Genomic DNA, 20,806 nt, shown 5'->3' with positions numbered 1-20,806 from the left:
AGGAAAGAACCTTTGTCCCACCTTCTGTGCGGTGATTAGCTCGGGGTGCGAGATTATTTGATTGACAGGGAAGTTTAACGTCCTATTGGTGATCTGGCCGCGCACACCTTCATTTGATTGGCTGCGTGGAATGCGTCCCGCCCTTTGAGTGGGTCGTCGAGGGAAGCGGAGCGACGCAACTGTCAAAGATGGCGTGAGCGGTTGGAGTGGTGTTGTTGGAGGAGTCGGTTCGGTTCGGAGCCTTACCTGGAGGTAAATAGCCGGCAGTGTTCGCTGAAACATTCTTTCCTTGACGGAAACACCCGATTGGCATCGGCAAATCTGAGGGATTGGGGTAAGGGAGGGTTGTTGAACTGTTGGGACCAATTCAGATGGACATCTCGGTCAGCAAAGAGGAGATGGGCCGAAGGGTCGGTCTCTGTGCTGTATGACTCTATGGCTCTTCTTTGCGGAGCAAGGGTGATGTCGTCAAGTCCCACCCCGCCCTCCCGCTGCGATCTTTCCCAGGATCTGCAGCCCTGAAGGCTAAGTAGACTGTGCAGTACCTGGAAGGGTGCTGCCTTTCGAACGAGATGTTTATCCCGTTTCTGTGGACTAGTTTGAAACAAAACGTGACACGTTTTGAAATGCAGCTGGGGGCATCACTCTACTGACCTGGAGCTTCTATGGAGGGATGCTGCCTGACCTGCTGAGTTCCTCCAGCATTTTGTCTGCGTTTCTCCAGATTTCCAGCATCTGCCGCCTCTCTTGTGACTCTACTGACCTGGCCAGCCGATCTCTGTCAATTGGAGGAAAAGCAAGTTCTGCGACGACACGTCAAAATTTTGCAGGTTTGGAAATCTGAAATAAAGGCGGCACATGCTGGTCATTCTAATGTTGTTATGGGCATGAAAGGTTAACTGCTTCTCTCTCCACGGATGCTGTCAAGCATACGTGTATGGCTCCAAGGTCTTTAGAATATGTAAGTTGTTCTTGTGCCTTACCCAACACTGTGGGAGCACTATCGGCAAAAAGTCTGCCTTAATTCAAAAGGGATGCACAACGTGAAATGGTGAGTTTTACTGGCAAATTCTTTTTATTCCGCACATTTTCTGCTCTAGAAACATTGGATTAAAGTAGTCTGTAGCCTCACTGAAGGACTTTACCGACATTTTGACTGTTGCTGCTTTTAATTTGTAGTTCTTAAATGCGTCAACTATGACTTGATGAATGAAGGTTTCACCCCTAAACTTAGAAGGTTGTGAGTTTGCTCTAAGTTTTTGAGCACAGAAGTTCTAGACTGAAGTTCACTGAAGCACTGTTGAGTGATAGATGAGATGTTAAATTGGGTCATTTGGGTGAGATATTAAATTGCTCTCCAATGGACCTAAAACATCCATGGTACTATTTTGAGGATCAGTAGTTGCAAAGGGTTAATCCCAGTGTCTTCAATAAATATCACCAAAACATAATCTTGTTGTTGATATATTTTTTGTTTGTGCATCATGCTATATGCAAATTGGCTGCTCCAGATTCTACAGCAATGATTAAACTCAAGTGCTTCATTGATGAAAGCACTTCCTGATGCCAAAAGTCCTGAAAGCAGCTATCTATGCTAGTCTTTTTTAATCAATAAGTAATTGAAGGACTTATTTAGTTATATAATGCAGATAACAATTATTTCTTTTAGGATAAACTTCTAACAATGACAAACAAGACACTTATTGTATCTGCTCCTGGGAAGGTTATTTTACATGGAGAGCATGCTGTGGTCCATGGAAAGGTAAATTGTTATTAAAAGGTTGAAATCTTACCAATAAGCAACTCATATAATTAGACTTCAAAAAGTTTTTCATTGACTGTAAAGAGCTTTGGAGCATCTTATGATTGCAAAACGTATCATAAAAGTAAATATCTATCCACTGTTACACGTGTTACCAGTTCCTGTAACCCTCCTGACTTCACTTTACTGGTTTGGTGTCTTTTGTAAATGTTTTTAGATTATGATATAGTATTTGATTAAGTATAGAAGAAACAGGGTCGTTCAGTCACAGCTCTGAGACACTTATTATCATACACTGTCCTCCACTTACCATTGTGGCGTAATTCCTCTTATGGCTAATTTCTTTTATCATCTCTTTAATTACTAATTTACATCAATATCTTTCTTTGATAGCTAATCTTAATTTGTAAAAGAGCTTCATATAGTAGTTTGTGAGAGTCAAGGGCCATAAATTTAAAAAAATCCTGGAATTAATTTAAGCAAATTATCTGCATCTTATCCTGAGAAGTTAACTTTTTTTTGGATGATATTTTATCATTTATTGGCTTATTATGTGCTTTTGCAATAAAATGTCCTATAGCAAACCACTTTCCCTATCTTATTCATCTTTTTAGTGAATACAATTTTATTATTTTCTATTTCTTGCCTCTTTCACATAGTGAATCCTATGTGCCAGAACAATCAACAGCCTAAAATCTAAGTACTTTTCGATGCCATTAATGCAGCACATAGGTGCTTGGCCCTCACTGACATTCTTAAGCCACCATTGCAAGATATTAGTTCTTCATAATTCCTAGATGCTCACACCGTTTCCTTTTGTGATTGTAGGTGGCTCTTGCAGTCAGTCTAAACTTAAAAACATATCTCCGGATTCAACCACGTTCCGATCAAAAAGTACAGTTATACTTGCCAAATATCGGCGCCCATCTTAGTTGGAAAACTACGAACCTGCGGTTTCTGCTGACAGCAATTGATGGTAAGAAGCAACCAGGTGAAGAAAATATTAAAGAATAAAAGACATTGCACCTCTCATAGTAAATACTTTGAGGGGAGAGAGAAATATTAATTCAAAAGGATTAAGCTTGTGGAATGGTATAGCTCGTAAAGATATTAAAGCTGTAAGGTGAATCTGCCATTTTTCTGATAGCTTAAGCACTGATAATAAAAATGCCAGGCCTAGATTAGATGTCTCGTTAATTCATACTGTTAGATGTCTATTCTACCTGATGTGGAAACTTACTTGAAACAGTTGATAAAATGATGCCAGCTATGATATCAAATGCTCTTGTATCTAAGAATTGTTGCTGAGAGTGATTCGGTTATAGGAACACTACTCAGTGATGTATGGTGTGCATCTGTTCTGTGGTTAGAAAGATGATGATAGCATAGTCTTCTTTCAAGGTAATTGTGTTCCTTCTCTGCTTCAGTGCCCTGATGGATTGGCATATTATGGTCAAACATACAGTGGAAAGTTTAGCAGTACCTTCTGCTCCTTAGCTGACTAAGCTCTAATTGTCTTTGAGCCTGTGTGTTGGGTCTAATTGATTGCATATTTGTTGGTCTGTGCCTAGTGGGACAGAATGGACAATTTTATACGTGTAAATTTGTTAGTTGGGTTTAGAGCCTGTTGTTTACAAGCAAAGGAAGAGGGAGTGGGTCACTCCGCCCCTGAAACCTGCTCCAGCCTTTAATAAGATCATGGCTGATCTAACTATAACTTCTGCATTTCTGTCTGTCTATGGTAACTTAGCAGCCCTTATGCAAAGTATCTATTTATCCTCGCCTTAAGGATATTCTGAAAGCCTGCTTCCATTGTCTTTTGAAGAAGAGACTTCCAAAGATATTCACCCTTTGGGAGAACAAAAAATTATCTCATCTGTCCTAAAACTTTAAAACAATGGCCCCACAGTCTTGATTCTCTCCACATCCATCCAGTCAAGAACCCTCTCGCTCTGTTAAACTCCAGAGTTGTTCTATTTTGTCAGTTAATGCCGTTATTCATGTACATCTTGTATTAACTAATGCCATACATCCTGCCAATATGAGACCAGTCATCTGTGCAAAAATTGGTTATTTAGATAATTGAAGCTAATGTTTCTGGTATTCTAACTCTTCCATTTAGTAAGTCAGGTTCTCTATGTAGCTACTTGGTATAATATATTTAAGTAAAGAATATATATAAAGCTTACTGAATTGTAGTTTCTCAAATTTATGTTTGCTTTTTGCTTGACAATTTGTATACTTTTTATAAGTAAAGGAACAAGAGCAGCATGAAGTCCATTGCTTCTGGTGCTCATGTTATCATTCAGACTGTTTCCCATAGCCTATTAAATATGCGGATTATTTTTCTTCGTAGCTGATGTCCAGAATCCAAAGGCTGCGAGCCAAGAACTAGTGGAACAACTGAGACAGAATGCAGGAATTTCAGAAGGCTATACAGACACAATGAGCCTCAGCATCCTCTGTTTCCTTTACTTATATGGTGCTATCTCCACCAGCAATAGGTATTACTTTCTGTCGTAATAACATACTGCAACATGGCAGAAACAGTTATAATTGTTATCAGTTTTGATTGATGTCAGGATGGGGACAGATTAATGGTAAATCCTGCAACTGCTAAAGGTGTTCTTGGGTTGCAGCAATGCAGCTTCCCGTAGAGAGGCAATAGTAAATGTATTCGCAGTAGGAGAGGTTTTGGTGGATAAAAATATAACCTAAATATTTTCTTTCTTTTAATAAACAATGGCCACATTATAGAGATGAAAATGACTTAAATACTCAAACTGGATTAAATATCTCACAAAAATAAGTTGTCATATTGAATAATTATGGGGATAAATGAACTATGGCTTCAAAATATCAGTTAAATATTGCAAACTGCAAACAGCTGTATTGAAGGAAAAATGGGTCATGGAGTAACAAGCAGAAATGATGTAGACATTGTAGCAGGAGAAGATGTAGCCATCAAAGGAATAGGAACAGATTTTTTTCTTCTTAGTTTGATTCTAAGAAGTATCAGAGCCACTTATAGCACTTCAAGAAAGAAGTGATGAACAGTAGCCTCTAAGACAGTAACCAACAAAGGGCAAAACTCCTTAAATGTTGTTATAAAATGTTAAAAGGACAAAATTAAAGTGCTGTGTCTGAATGCTTGCAATGTTTGCAACAAGATAAATGAATTAATGGCATGGATAGCAGTAAAGGGGTATAATCTCATTGCCATCACAAAACGTGGCTGCGGGGTGACCAAAGCTGGGAGCTAAATATTCCAGGATATTCAATGTTTAGGAAGGACAGGTAAAAGAAGAAAGGAGGGTATTACAGCATTATTAATGAGGGAAGAGATCAGTGCAATAGTTGAAATGAGTTTGGCATCACAGTTCATGATGTAGAACTAGATTCACTTTGGGTCAAACTAAGAAATGGCAAAAGTGAGAAAATATTGGTAGGAACTATTTATAGACACCAAATGGTAGTTGCGGTATTAGTCATGGCATAAGTCAGGAAATTAGAAGTGTATAACGGTAATACAGTAATCTTGGGAAAACTTATTCTACAAATGGACTGGATAAATCAATTTGCTGCAATAAGGTGAAAGATGGATTCATTAAATGTATACAAGGTGCTTTACTAGACTGATATTTTGTGGAACCAACTAGCGAAAGGGCTATTTTGGATTTCATTTCAGAGGGTTAGTTGATAATCTTGTGGGCAAGGGACCTTTGGGGAAGAGTGATCGTAATATGACAGAATTTTACATTGAATTTAAAAGCAATGCAATTCAATATAAAAGAAGGGTCTTAAATCTAAACAATGAAGGCATGAGAGGACAGTAGGCTGTGGTTTATTTGGAGAATGCATTGAAAGGTAATGATAGTTAACAGGCAATGTTGGTATTTACAGCCAATGTTAATTTATGAAGTGAAGATCATGATTGACAAATTTACTGGAGTTCTTTGAGGGTGTGACTAGTAGAATAGATTGGGGGGAAACCAGTGTATTTGGATTTTGGAAGGCAGTCATTAAGGTCCCACACAGGAAGATGATTTACAAGGCTATGCCACATGGATTGAGAACTGGTTATTGGACAGAAAGCAAAGAGTGGAAATGAACAGATCATTCTCAGCTTGGCAGGCTGTGAGTAATGGAGTACTACAGGAATCTGTGTTTGGGCACCAGTTTTTACAATCAATACCAATGATGTAGCTAGACGGACCAAATCTCATATTTCCAAATGTACAAATAATTCTAAACTATGTTGTTTGTGAGTATGGAGGAGGACATAAAAAGGCTTCAGTGGTTATGAACAAGCTGAGTAACTGGGTGGGTATATGGCAGATATAATATAATGGGGAAAATATGAAGTTAGCCACTTTACTGTGCATAACAGAAGAGTGGAGTATTTATTAAGTAGTGAGAGATTGGGCAGTGTTGCTGTCCAAAGAGACATAGTTGTGTTTGTACACAAGTCACTGAAGACCAACACGCAGGTGCTGCAACAATTAAGAGGGTAAATCGTACCTTAAACTTTATTATGAGAGATATTTTACTGAAATTATATAGGGCCTTAGCAAGACTGTACCTGGACTATCGTGTACGCTTCTGATCTCATTTTTTAAGAAAGGATGCATCTACCATAGATAGAGTACAATTAAGATTCCCTAGACTAGTTCTGGGTGTGGTGGGTTTGCCTAATGAGGAGAGCATGAACTTTGTGGGACTATATGTCTCTAGAGTTCAGAAGAATGAGAGGAAATCTCATTGAAACATACAAAATTCTTAAAGGGCTTGACAGGCTGGATGCAGGAAAGTTGTTTCCTTTTACTGAGAAGTCAAGGACCAGAGTGCACTGTTTCAGGATAAGGGGTAGGCAACTTAAAACTGAGATGAGGAGAAATTACTTCATTCAGAGTGTGGTGAACCTTTGGCATCCTCTACCCTGCTGGGCTGTGGAGACTTGGTTATTGAGTTCATCCAAAACACGTGGCTAGACGTAAGGGAATCAAGGGACATTGCGATAGTGCCAGAAACTGATACCAAGATCAGCCATAACTGGTGAATGGCAGAGCAGGTGGGAGGAATCACATGTCTTACTCCTGCTCCTACTTCATATATTATTATGCTAACTTTGTTTTTTTTTGTTTGTTTAATTGCAGTCAGTTGCCAAGTGTGGACATTGTAGTTTGGTCTGAAATTCCAATAGGAGCTGGCCTGGGATCCAGTGCTGCATATTGTGTGTGTCTTGCAGCTGCTCTTCTCACTGCCAGTGGGGCCATAACTTGTCCAGATCTGCAAGAGAAAGACATTGCCAAGTAAGCAACACCATCTCTGAGGTTTAAAACACTGTTTTGAAAAGATTCTTCAAACAATTAAATTTATTATATTTTTCCTAAAGAAAATGTCATTGGCCAAGTGAATATCTTGATTCTAAACGCATTTATATTAGTAGTTTTCTGATGGGGAGGATGGACATTTTACACTAGGAACCTAATTAATGAAAAGGGTAGATACAGCAACTGGCAGGAATTTGGTAGTATGGCAGGAGGTATAATTTAGAATCTGCTGAATTGTTCTGCAAATGCTGAAAATGTAATCCAATCGTAGCACCTAGAATTAGTATGAAAATACATGGGATGAGAAGAAAATGCTGTTAAGACCAGCCCAATAAAATATCTGGTTGTTTGTTTTTTTATTAGAAATGTTGTTATTCTTATTGATGTGTCTATCTTTTTTCAATCTTTACCCACAATCAGATGGAATGACGCTGAACTGGAACTGATTAACAAATGGGCTTTTCAGGGAGAGAAGCTAATACATGGGAACCCATCTGGTGTGGATAATGCTGTAGGAACATGGGGTAACATTTATTTGTATCTTAAAGTTAGAACATTTTTGCCACTAATTAGAACTTACAGCAATTCTTTCACAAATGTGCTGGTATCCAACAATGTGAAGGGTATGAATTTTGCATTTCTAAACGCCTGTGACCTAAATTGGCAAGGGTCTTAAAAGATTTAATCACACAGAATGCAAAACCAATGTTTATGTGTATGCTGGGTTCACCAGCAGACTAAGAAAATACATGAAATGCAGCAATTTACATCCTTGCAATCGATATTTTCTTTCTTCTGGCAAAATATCCAGTCAACAACTTTAAATGAACATGAAAGACCCATAAAATCTTTATCCATATTATGATGTAGTCTGAAACAAAAAGAACCACCAGGAAATCCTATTCCATGCACATCAAACTGTTTAGTGAGACACTTTTCACCATTGATTAAATACTGAAAATTTTAGGGACAGCACTGTGTGTCAGAAATCGTGCTTGTAGAGAAAAAGGGTATGAGTTATGGCATTGGTACATCTGTGACTTCCTATAGTGGGATGGAAGACAGGATGTCTCTGCTGAGTAACCTGGTGAACAGCCAGAAAGAATATATACAGATGCCCTCCCACAGCAATTTGAACTGGAGGAAAGTAGGATTTGCAATCCTTCATTGAGAAGTTAATATTATTAAATAAATTAACAACCTTTGCTGATCACTTTTGGGCAATTGAATTGAAGGAATTCTTGACAATTCATATCAGTGTCCACAAAGATGTAAGGGTTAATTGCTCTCTAGTGCTCTAATAATTTCATATTTGTATGTGCATATGTCCATATTGTTTCACTTTACATGCTGTTATGGTCAGCAGCTTCTGCAGTCAATCGTCACTTCCTTTAGTGCCTTGAGTTATGTCACTCTTTCCTTTGAATATAAAATACTGTCCTTATCCACCTCCAGTAGAAAGATCTTTACTCCAATTCTTATGGCTCTTTGTCATTAATTGAATATGGAATTTGATGCCGTATTGAAGTGACTGAGCCAAATAGCATACATGCACTTATGCTATTTGGCTCACCATTTCATATGAAAGAGATATTGCTACACAAGGAGAAAGAAATAGAAGCTTATACTAATAGGATTAAATGAAATCAATTGGGAGAAGGTTTGGGCAGCCCAAACACTGGCCAGACCACTTGAGGCAGATAGTCTATTATGTACTATAAATTTTATTAGTTATTAAGAAAATATTACAAGCTGCAAAACCTTTCCTTCATGGAGTGACTAACAATGGAACCGTTAATGATTACACTCCTGTATTTGTTCTGATTGTGATCCTGTGAAACACTTGCAGTAAATTGTGACACACCAGATAGGATGCTCCACAGCGGCAGATCGGATTTATCAGTTATGCATTATTTAACTAGTTCTCTACAGATCTGGAACTCCAGCCTTGCTAGTAGTTTCTGATTGGAGGTGGTTAGTCAAAAACCTTGTAATTCATTGAGAAAGGTAGGGAGGGGAATCTAGCGATCTGAATATTCAAGGGCAGGAAGTGGGAAGTACAAGGCCTGGAAATGCAGGGTGAAGGAAGTATTGCTGTGAAGTCCTTATAAAGACCGAGAATCTAGTGATCACCTTTTTTGAGCTAAACATTATTAGGAGGTAGGAAGGAAAGAAGAACATGCAATATAATCTGAGAGAAAGCGAAGGAAGGTTAGAAGGCCACTTTCTATAATAATGTAGATTTGGTGTAATTGAGAATTGAGAAAAGTTCAACATGACCTTAAACTAAATCCTTGTAACAAACAGTTTTTGTAGTTTAAAGAATTGATTAATAGTCTTTCTCAGAACAGGTGATGTGCTCTTCACCAGATGAAAGTGGTACAAGTGAATCAGAGAGTTCCTTCCTACTTGCTTGAAATTAACTAACATCTGAAAATAGTCATCCATTGCAAGTTAATTTTAAATTCTGTATTATCTTTCCACTTGATAAAGTGTTTGTTTAGGGAACTAATATTATTTGTTCATAAAATATACAGTTCAACTCGTCTTACATTCAGAATTCATCAGTTGGTTCATTCATATATTGATCAGCTAAATTACAGCCAAATAATCTATGTAATTATCTCAATCTAGAATTTAAAAATAAAAGCAAGATAATCTAAGTAATGGTAACCATGAAGTTACCGATTCATCGTTAAAAATTCATCTGCTTTCTAATTTTTTCTGGGAAGGAAATCTGGCATTCTTCTTCAATAATACTGTATATGGCGATTCTTAACTGACTCATTAGTTCAGGAGCAATTAGACACGGGCAATCGATGCCACTATTACCAAAGCTGTTGTCATGTGAACAAATAAATTAAGAAAAATATTCTTTTATTTATTCATGATTTGTGGGTGCCACTGGCAAGACTAGCATTTATTGCCCATGGCAATAGGTGGTGGTAGTTGCCTTGAAATGCTGCAGCCCATCTGGGAACCATTCTTTGAATAGTATCCTATGACTGAAATTAGAAAAGTAGAGGCCTCATTTTCAAAGATTAACCTGTGTGGTGATGGGATTTGTGTCAGCATTGAGCATATGAGATAAGTGTGTATATGAGGGAGCTTGAAATTTTCCAAACTTCTTAGGTTGCAAGGGTTAATCATCAATAAAACCCAATGCACCCAATCAGTCTAATGATGATACAGAATTTCACTAATACCACCAGTTGCATTCTTACTTTCTTTAAATTCAGCATTCTTGTTCAAACTGAATTGTTGATGAAATGGATTTTGCTTATGGGATTGTGTCTCTTTTCAAATGAAATGATTTCTTTGCCAAGTTATAATGCCAGTCATTCTCCAATGCCTTTATTCATTCATCAGTCGCAATAGATGATTCAGCTTCTGTGGGAAGTATTACACCAATCCAAAAAGGTGCAGTTTAATAGGAGTTGCTAGGAAGTGATCAAAAATTCTAGCCGAATTTACCTTTTGTAACACAGTCACTATGTGGTAGTCAATCACACTGTTGACAGATGAAATTGGTTGCTGGGCACAAATTGGGGATGAAACTGGCTTATCCACTGAAACAATCTACTGTTTAATTGATGTTCAGTTAAAATTTTACCCCAGAGATTCAATATGTTCATCAAAGGTCTCAAGATTTAAGTTATTAAATGTCCTTTTTTCATGACAGCATAATGTTTCCAATCTTAAGAAATTTCTTTTCTTGCAATTTAGGAGGAGTGTTGAGATATCATGCAGGTAAAATTATCCCTTTGTCCAGGTACCTATTTTTTTATTCATTTTTAATGACTTTAGAAAATTGCTTTACATAGAATGTAGTACTAATTTTAGTAACCCTATACTATTTGAAAATATATGCCAATGAAAAGTTAAAAATAAAGTAATTTATTATTGACAAATATATTAAATAAATATTGAGGTGATAGTGAAGAGTTTATTTGGTAATTTAATTCAGTAATATACAGTTTTTTTACTTAAAATTATTGATCTTGTTTTCCGTTCGTAGAGTGACTTAATTAAATTTGATGCTCTAACTTCATAGCTCCAGTAACTTAATCCTATTTACCTCGTGTGTTTTGTTTTTATTTTTGTTTTGCTTAAAAATTGTAACATTTTGACAGGTGCGCTTGTATCCTTTCTCTCTTTTTTGCAAATTTTGGGTGTTTTTCAGTCAACCACAAGGAAATTTACAACAGTTGGACATGGGGATGAATAATAGAAGCAGGAACAGGCCATAATAACCTCTTCATCATTCAAAAAGATCGTGGCTGATCATGTGCCTCAACTCTGCTTTTTTCAGTGATTTCCATGTTCCCATAAGTTTCTAAAAATGTATCAATGTTGAGTTTTGATATACTACTAACTGAGCATCCACAATCTTCTGAGGTAGAAAATTCCAAAGAGTTACCACCTGTTGTGTAGATTTCTCTTTACCTCCAACCCAGATTGCTGACCTTTCATCCTGAAATTACATCCCCTACTTCTAGACTGAGAGGAAAGAGGACTCTTGGCATTTACTTTGCCAACAATGACTTTGTAGATTCACCTTTCCTCTGATTGCAGGAAAGGTTGCAGCCAATGTCTATGTCTTAACATTTGTTAAATATTATGTAGTTTATCCAAATACGGCAAAGCGGGAGCAGGGGTAGTATAGAGAATTAAAATGACTGGCTTTTTTGATGCAACAACTGGTCCCTTCCCACTGTCCAGAGACCCAAACAGTCCTTCCAGATGAAGTATAATTCACTTGCGTTCTTACAATTTAGTATATTATGTTTGGTGCTCATGACCTGGTCTTCTTTTAAACTGGAGAAACCAAATACGGATTGGGTAACAGCTATGCAGAGAACATGCATTCGTTACGCAAGGGTGATCCTGAGTTTCCACTTGCCTTTCACTAGAATTCTCCATTCCACTTTTGCACTGACTTCTCAGGCTTGAAGAACAGACCCATATCTTCTGGCTGGCTATATTGCTGTGCTCTGGACCATATATTCAATTCAACAATTTCACATAGCCAGCCTGGTCAATTCTTTCATAAGATCATCCACCTGGACCATTTTTTCTCTCTCTCCACAGATGCTGCCTGATCTGCTGAGTGTTTCCAGCATTCTCCTTTATCTTAGATTTTCAGCAGCCGCTGTGATCTGCATTTCACAGTTAGAGTACAAAAGTAACAAAGTCGTGGTGAGATTGTTCAAGCTTTGATGATATCTCCTTTGGAGTGCTGTGTGCGGTTTTGCTGTTGTATCTAAAGTATATATTTGCTATGGATTCATTGTAGCATTGATTCACTAGATTACTTTGTGGGATGAAGGCAACGTTCTAATGAGAAGAGAGCAAGTGAGATTGACCTGGACTCACTAGAGTTTAGAAGAATGAATGAGATGTGAGCTTATTGACACCCAAGACAACAGTGTTTTTCTTCACATAGATCCTGCCTGATCTGTTCAATATTTTCAGCATTTTCTGTTTCTATTTCAGACTTCCAGCATTTGCAATTTTTTTGACTTTCATTAAACGCTGAGTGACTTTTTTCTACAAGGCAGGTCCAGAATTTGGAGCCACCTTCTAAAGATAAGTGGTCTGCCATTAGCATGGAGATGAAGACAAATTTTCTCAGCCAGAGGGTTGTAAATCTTCAAATTTCTTTGCCATTGAGGGCTATGGATTCTCAGTTCATGAGTATGTTGGGGGATGAGGTGGATAAATAAGGGAATTGGAGTTTATAATGATCTGGTGTGAATGTGGACTTGAGGCATGGGTTCAACCACAATCTTTTTGAATGGCTGGGAAGGCTCAAGGAGCCACATGATCTACCCTGCTTTTAACATATGAAGGTGTCAGGTCTGCAAATGAGATTGATTGGAATAACATTTATGTGTACCTCAAAGACATCTGTGAGGATGAGTTGAAACTAAAATAGTAAAATTCCTTGCCGATGTTTGCTGCGGTTCTTGTTCTTTTTCGTTGTTGTTGTTTCAGTTTTATAACTGTCTTGCAGTAATCTGTTTTTAATGTGAGTTAGTATTCTTAAATTTTCATGAATCCTGGAAATATAATCATCTGCCCCAACTTGTGAATATGTGTGTCCTGAAGAGAAATAGTACTTAGAGAATGCAGTACTGAAACAGATGACCCTCCAGTCCCTGTGCTGTCCACATGGAGAATCTTTGGATCTTGGAACACAATTTGAAAAGCTGTGCCATAAAATTTGATTATATTTAATCTGTTTGTTATAGGTAGGGAATAATTTGAATAAATGAGGCAACTAGTAAGCAAAGTAACTTCTGTATTAAGTATTCATATTTTATATGTAAAAAAAACCTAGTTGATCTTTCTGTTAAATGAAATTTTACATAACTTTCTATTTTTCTAAAAAAAAACACTTACAGCAGACTCATGTTCTGCTGCTTGTATTCAACATCTTGTTCAGTTTCAGCTCACTGAGTAACAAAAGCACAGCTCATTCACTGTATTCTTAAAGGCAGTGGTTCTTAGGGCATTGGATCTGAAATAGATTTTCCTTTTGAATGGAGAAGGTATTGGCAGTGAATGCATGTAGATTTAATGTGCTCTAAAGTCACTAAAATAAATATAATATCTGAATACATTCAATTAACGTTTGATAATTGTTTATTGTTTTCTATCAGAGTGCCCACTCTACGGATACTGCTTACTAACACAAAAGTCTCAAGAAGCACCAAAGTATTAGTAGCTAGAGTGAAGGACAAACTTAATAAGGTTTGTTATCTGTTTTTCTTTTAATGCTTCCTGTCAGCAGAAACAAAGGGTTTTGGATTTTGATCTTGTGAACCTCTCCCTCCATCTCCTTTTGCTCTGCTTCTATTTCTTTTCCTTTTTATAATCTACTGTTACTGTCTACAATAGGCTCATAAATACATCAGGTTTAATGGTGGGCATGATCTTCTGAGAAGTCTTGCCAGTCTCCTGGTCGTCAAACTTATGTAATTGTATCAGGTTGGTTCAAGCTTAAACGTCAGAGCTCGTTGACCTGTGCATTTGCTTTGGGTGATTATGGATGAAGGAGTGAGGAATCATTTCAGAATAAGCATTCATGAACTGTTTACACCAACTTTATCTGAATTAACTGGAGATTACTCTCAAGTCTTTTCTAATTTCATAAGTGTTATTTTCACTTTTGATTACCCATATGCAGAAGCATTGTTAATGAAAATACAAACATTTTGAATATTCAATGGGAGGAGCAGAGAACGGGTTACAATTCATTGGGGTGAGGTGATTTTCTTCCTACAGTTTTACTGACTTTGAAAACCCAGGTTTGGTATCAACAAAATGTTGCCAGGACAGAAGGGTCTGACTTATAGGGAGAGGTTGGGCAGGCTAGGACTTTATTCATTGGAGTGTAGGAGACTGAGGGATGACCTCAGAAGTGTATAAAATCATGAGGGGCATAGATAGATAGGGTGAAATTACCCTATATATCTTTTTCGCAGAGACACGGAATAAAAAACTAGAGGGCGTAGGTTTAAGGTGAAAGAGGAAAGATTGATAAGGGACCTAAGCAGCAACTTTTACACACAGAGGGTGGTGGATATATGGAATGAGCTGCCAGAGGAAATGGTTGAGGCAAGTAAAATAACATTTAAAAATAACTTGGATGGGTATGTGAATAGGAATGGTTTAGAGGGATATGGGCCAAACGTGGGCAAGTGGGACCAGCTTAGATGGGCATCTTAGTCAGCATGGACCAGTTGGGCTGAAGGGCCTGTTTCTGTGCTGTACTTCTCTGACTCTAATCCACAAACTTTTAACTGCTGGAACAAAAAGCAGCAGATGCTGGAAATCCCAAAACAACAACAAAAAGTATTGGAAGCATTCAGTAGGTCAAGCAGCATTTGTAGGGGAGAAATGGAATTAATGTTTCAGGTCAAGTTCCCTTCATCAGAACTTCAAAAGTGAGAAAACAGGTGTGTTTCATGTAACAGAGAGGGGGTTGAATGTAGAAAACGGTGCAGACCAAAATTGTTGAGCTAACAATTACTGAATACTAAATTCCACCATTGTCCCCACTACTGACGTCAGGGTACTGCCTTACAAACAGTGGAAACTGTTCTGGAGACCATGGAGCTTTGGAAGACGACTGCCAGTGCATCCATTAACTACCTCCTTCAGAACCTTAGGATGCAGGTTATCAGATCAAGACGGTTTATCACCTTTCACTACCATTATTTTCAACAATACTGCTATTTTATTAATGCTAATTTAACATATCTTGAAGAGCACAAAATACTTTTTTGTTGAAGGAGAAATCTGATGGCAAAATTGAGGAAATTTATCTTGGGTACCAAAAACTTTTGAGAGATTTATGGTTTGGTTGCCTTCTGCCTGCTTGTTATAATTAAATAAAGGGAAATAGTGAATAAAGTTATTTTCTTCTTGTTTTAGTTACCAAGCGTAATAAAACCTGTGCTGGACTCAATAGATGCTATTTCATGCGAATGTGAATGCATTTTGGCTGCTATTGCATCTGGCAGTGATATAAATGAACACTACACAATCCTGGAGGTAAACTTGACATGTATCTCCCATTGCAGTTTAATCCATTAGTAAAAATCAGGGCATATTATAACTTAAATGATGTAGTTGATGGCTTTTAGATTTTACAGGAGGAAACCACAAATTCTATGTGTTTGTTAATTTGTATTTATTCAACTGAAAATGATTGCTAACTCTTGCTGGGTAGCCTCAGATTTTGTTAATGTATTTGATAACAGCACCTGTACATACACTGCTGAGGATGATTAATTATCTCAAACCAATTACTGTACACTTGAGCTTTAAGAGTGAGTTTTGAGGAAATAGTTCTGCAATGAAGATAGTAGATATGTGAAGTGTCCTGTTGAATAATGTGCTTTGTGGTTACTGGAGTGGATTATATTAAAGATATTAATATAAATAATATTTGATTTGTTGTACAGGGTTTAGATATGCAATTGATATAAAGTGAGAAGAAAAGTAAGAAATATAGAGGCAGAGAGGCAAAGTTTTTTTAATACAACATAAGTAACAGGATTATGTCATACATTTTGAAAGACACAGATTTAAGGGCTCAAAATTTGTTTTGAGGAACAATAAGTACATATTTGCAGAGAGAAAGAGAGGTGAAATTGATAACAGATTGAAAGGGACATGTTTTTATAGGCATAAACTCTACTTCCCAATGACTTTTTTTAAAATATAATTTGGTCTTCCAGTTCTGAAGATATTGTTTACTTGAACCAACTTAATGTTCTCCATATGACCTTTGACGCTGACTTTTGGCAATATTGAGCCACTAGTGGACTGCAGTCTTATACAAATTTAAGATTGCACACAAGGTCAGCAGAACAAACATCTCATCATTTACCTGTTTCTGATTTTCTGTCTTACAATTGCAATTTCTCTATGATTTCAGGAACTTATTGACATTAACCAGCATCACCTGAATGCCATTGGAGTGGGTCATTCCTCATTGGACAGGTTATGTCAGGTAACTGCAGCATATGGTCTGCACAGCAAATTGACTGGCGCAGGAGGTGGCGGATGTGGCTTAACACTGCTCAGACCAGGTACAGTGACTGTTTTGTTTTGTAATCTTTAGTGAGTCTACATTTTCCAAACCCAATACAACATTTATTTACTCTTTTCTAAACTGTATATAGTCTTTCGCAAATGTTTGGTGTATTAATAAGAATAATATCCAGTAGTCCAGAAAAGCTGCCAGTCCAGCACCACCAGAGTCCTGATGCAGTCTAATTGTCAGGAGTTTTACTGTAAATACTTTTGCAGTTTTGTATCTTGGATAGATAGTTAGGCGATTAGGTCAAGCATGGGAAGAGAGGGTGGGGCCAAGGTGTTGGTTTTGTGATGCATTTTAAGTGTATTTCTGTTGTAAGTGTATTATCTAGGAACAAAAAGGAAAATTTCCCCCCAAGATTAAATCTATGTGCAGTATTGATGTTAGCCCACCAGATGTCAGTATAATGCACTTATTTGGAGTATAGAACCGCAGATGCAATTCTGACACAAAAACAGAAATTTCTGGAAGCACTTAGCAGGTCAAGCAGCATCAGAAAAGAGAGAAATGGAATCCACATCTTGGGTCAGGGACCTGGAAAATTATGAAGTTGAGTATGTTAAGTTGCAGAGACAGCTAGGTGTGGAGAGAACAGTGAGAATGTCGGTGATAGGATGCAGGACAAAGTTGTCAAGGTAGTAATTACTTCAAAATATGGTAGTTAGAGATGGCCAAGAAAAAACATACAAATTCAAAAATAAATTTGGAGAAGAAAAAAATGGTTACCTGAAATAGTTAAATATAGTAGAAGGGGTACTGTTGTTTGAGTTCATCATTGTTAGAGCAACATGGGAGAGCAAAGACTGAGAGATCAGAGTAGCAGTGGGGTGGAAATTTAAAGTGACAGGTGACTGGAAGCTCATGGTCACCGTTGTGAAAGAATTGAGATTCTTCGCAAAGCAGTCACCCAATCTGCACTTGGCTTCTTCAGTAGAGATCACAGCATGAGCTCTGAATACAATGCTCTCAAATGGAAGCTGCAAGTGAATTGCTGCTTCACCTGGAAGGACTGCTTGGGTCCATGGATGGTGGGAAGGGAAGAGCTGAAAGGGGAAGTGTTGCACCTCCTATGGTTGCACAGGAACGTGCCATGAGAAGGAGAGTGGGTCTAACATTTTCTGATTTTGTAGTACATTTAATCGTAAGGCTGCCCTAACCTATTAATTGGGCTGCTTGGGCCAGATGAAACTGCTGCATGATCAGTTGGCTTTATTTTGTTATGGAACCATATGCATGGTGCCCTGTGTAGGTAATTCTTGCCCGTGTCCTTTTAGTTTTAACTTTCCACAGGGAAGAGAAATACCTAGATATTTTTGAATCTGAGTCACAGACTTGAATCCAGTGTATTCATCTGAGCCGCAGCTGATGACTGTTCTTGTGTCTGTACGCTGATTCACTGTCATTGATTGACTGCCTCAATTTATATCACAGTTTAAGCCACTTTAGCGTGGTTTTGCATGTATACTTTTGTAATAAATTATCAAAAAGGTCACTTATTAACTTCATTGATTTGAAAATATAATCCTAGAAATTGGATTTCATCATTTTTTGTCATGCTAAATGGATGCTGAGTTTTGCCGGCACACCAAATATGCTGGGGATGTGGTTACCATGAAACTTGAAAATATTTGGACAGCCTCTCTTTTTAAAAAGTAACTATTATGGTTTCTCCCCATTTCCAGTTGTTAGATCCCTATGTCCACATTCCCAGTTGTCACCTTCTTGCTATGCTTGAAGCTGTTGGCTGAGAATTGGATTGGATCTGCCCTCTCTTTGGGGGAACTAGAGAGGAAGTTGGGAGAAAGTCAGTGGTGGGTGAATTGTAGGTGGAGGAGGGAGTGGGAATGAGTTAACCCTGCAGTGGGGTGTGATTGAGCCCTCCCTGTGCTTTGGAGCGGCACATTGGGACACCATACCAAAGGTGGGCCTTGTGCCATGATTGGATGTTCTTTGCCACAAGCTTCTTTGTAGCTACAGATTACAGTGTTTATCAGTGCTGCAAACAGGCAACACATGGATACCAATAGTGGAGTCAATGGAAATAAAAAATGATATTCCAGTGGAGCCTTTTAACCTGTGGTATGGTTCCCGAATTGCTGCATGGTTTGCACTTTGACCATTTTTTGCCCAGTGTTAAGCATAGGTTGGATCCAATTTTGTGAATAAATCTGAATCACGTAAGAAAGATCCATGTTGTATTGTGACAGGAAGTACCAGGTTTAAATTCTTAATGGGTGGGCTTCTCCTGGAAATGGAAACAAGCAGTTTAAAATATTTGCTTAACATGTTTCTTGTGCTCGATTTACACACAGACATGCAAATAGATTTCTTGCTAATGCAACTTCAGGGTAGTAGTGCTTTTCACATCCATCTGATTTATATAATTTCTCCTTTGGATGTAACTGGCATTCGGTGTGTAAACTGGGCAAGTGTTATGAAGTGAAGTTTGGTTTAATTTTCCAATCACTTGTTTGAATATTGCCTGAAGTAAAATCTTGCGAGCCAATGGCATTGAGAAGCATTTATTTTAGTCATGCATTAAAAATATTCATTGATAAATTTAAGAGTGACAAGCTTTGTTAAGATAGATGAAAATGAATTTAGTGAATGCCACCACCATGGTAATCAGATTTTAAATAACTAAAATAATTGAAATTGACTTTTGACTATACAGAACCAATTCCTAGTTTTATTGGAGTCCTGTGGTCATTTTCTTAGTAAATTAAATATTTTAAATGATTTCCATCAGTGCCATTCCACATTAAAACAGTTCAATTTTAAGAGACTCACAAATAGGTATAAATAGCAGAAATTCAGTATGTAAGTTAATTCAAACAGCAGTCTTGACCAGTTTTGTAATTATGGCCAATTTTAGCAAGATTTTGTTTTAAACTATTACAAGAAGATGTGGAAACACCAATTCTGCTGGATGTGACATGCCTGAACTATTTCACTTTTGTGTTGCCTTTGATACTTGCAGACAAATAGTTGGCTTTTTCAGCACTGCATTATCTCACCACCTGTTTGGTCTATGGAAATACTTGTACTTTGTTTGCCCATTCAACCCTAGCTCCTATTTGCACATTTGCTTGGTGTATCCTGATGCTATTTGGATTATTGCAAATGTAGCTGAAAACTTCCTGCAAAAATTCCAACATGAGAAAATGTACTTTGGATTCTACTGTGGCACTACTCCAGTTACTCTAATGTGTTTTGTTAATTTTGTCTTTCAGATACGAGTCCTTCTGTGGTAGAAGCTTCCAAACGGGCTTTAAAAGACTTTGGGTACGATTGCTGGGAGACAAATATTGGTGGATCTGGTGTGTCCTTGCAGTCACCATCGTCCTTGCAGAAGGACATATTTCAGCTTTTATGTGATGTGAAGAATTGCCAGTGAAGAACTTTAGAAACATATTGTTATTATGCTGATCATTTGCACATATTGTATCTTGCTTATTTTACAGATTCTGTCAGTGTGCATTAGATTTGATCACCTCATTTTTAACTTAATTTCCATTCATTTTTCAATAATCCTTCTCCTTGTCTCCTGCTTAGTTGCATTAAAGGAACATTTAGCTCACAAAATTTTTTTGGTTTTTCATTTGCACCTGTAATTGTGATCATTCAGAAGTATTTTCATTGAAAAGGGCTGCTTATTTCCAGTTTTGGTGCCTGATTGAAGCTTAGTACCTATAAATAAATGTTTGGAAAGTGAAGGTGTTCATCAATCCAGATGGGAGAGACTATTCTTGGTACTGAACTTGGCTGGAAAATGCTGCAGTGAAGGGGGATGGTTCACCAGTTGTGTTTTACAATAGCTAGTTTTTTAATTCAAACAAATTATGTTATTAGTGGTTTTTCTGTTATAAACAATGCACTTTGTTTAACTTTCTGGAGGATCATAATGAGAATTTACTGAAAAAAGCTGATTAAATTTACCTGGATCAGATGTGGTGTTTTGCATTTTGATGCACTGTTTACTCATTCACCTATCCATTTCATGTGTCAAAATGAGTGTAATCACTTTCTTGTATTCTGTTCCTTCTCCCTCTACCTCTCGTCTTTGCTGAGGGCTTTCTGATTGGAAGTCTGTGACCC

At 37.5% G+C, this 20,806-nt stretch overlaps 1 protein-coding gene across 3 annotated transcripts; it reads left to right on the top strand.

Moving 5' to 3' along the window:
• The first annotated feature begins 156 nt into the window (after window positions 1-156).
• mvk (mevalonate kinase) lies at window positions 157-20,657 on the top strand. 3 transcript variants are annotated; one of them, XM_052032348.1, is made up of 12 exons: window positions 181-252; window positions 725-830; window positions 1,670-1,762; window positions 2,591-2,738; window positions 4,119-4,266; window positions 6,919-7,074; window positions 7,516-7,619; window positions 10,822-10,867; window positions 13,761-13,851; window positions 15,538-15,657; window positions 16,547-16,700; window positions 19,942-20,657. In XM_052032348.1, the coding sequence occupies exons 3-12, from the start codon at window positions 1,685-1,687 to the stop codon at window positions 20,103-20,105; spliced, it is 1,209 nt and encodes a 402-aa protein (XP_051888308.1). In that variant the 5' UTR covers window positions 181-252; window positions 725-830; window positions 1,670-1,684; the 3' UTR covers window positions 20,106-20,657. The 3 variants fall into 3 exon arrangements, with proteins under 3 accessions (XP_051888306.1, XP_051888308.1, XP_051888305.1); XM_052032346.1 differs by lacking the exon at window positions 725-830 and having other exon boundaries at window positions 157-252; XM_052032345.1 differs by lacking the exons at window positions 181-252; window positions 725-830 and adding an exon at window positions 932-1,051.
• Window positions 20,658-20,806: the final 149 nt, after the last annotated feature.

The sequence above is a fragment of the Pristis pectinata genome, chromosome 17 (assembly GCF_009764475.1).
Source record: "Pristis pectinata isolate sPriPec2 chromosome 17, sPriPec2.1.pri, whole genome shotgun sequence".
NCBI lineage: Eukaryota > Metazoa > Chordata > Chondrichthyes > Rhinopristiformes > Pristidae > Pristis > Pristis pectinata.
This window is presented reverse-complemented; position numbering and strand designations above follow the sequence as displayed.

Coding starts and splice junctions, on each gene's coding strand:
- mvk (XM_052032345.1), top strand. Junction 7,075..7,515: donor CAAGAGAAAGACATTGCCAA/GTAAGCAACACC, acceptor ACCCACAATCAG/ATGGAATGACGCTGAACTGG. Junction 13,852..15,537: donor TGAAGGACAAACTTAATAAG/GTTTGTTATCTG, acceptor TTCTTGTTTTAG/TTACCAAGCGTAATAAAACC.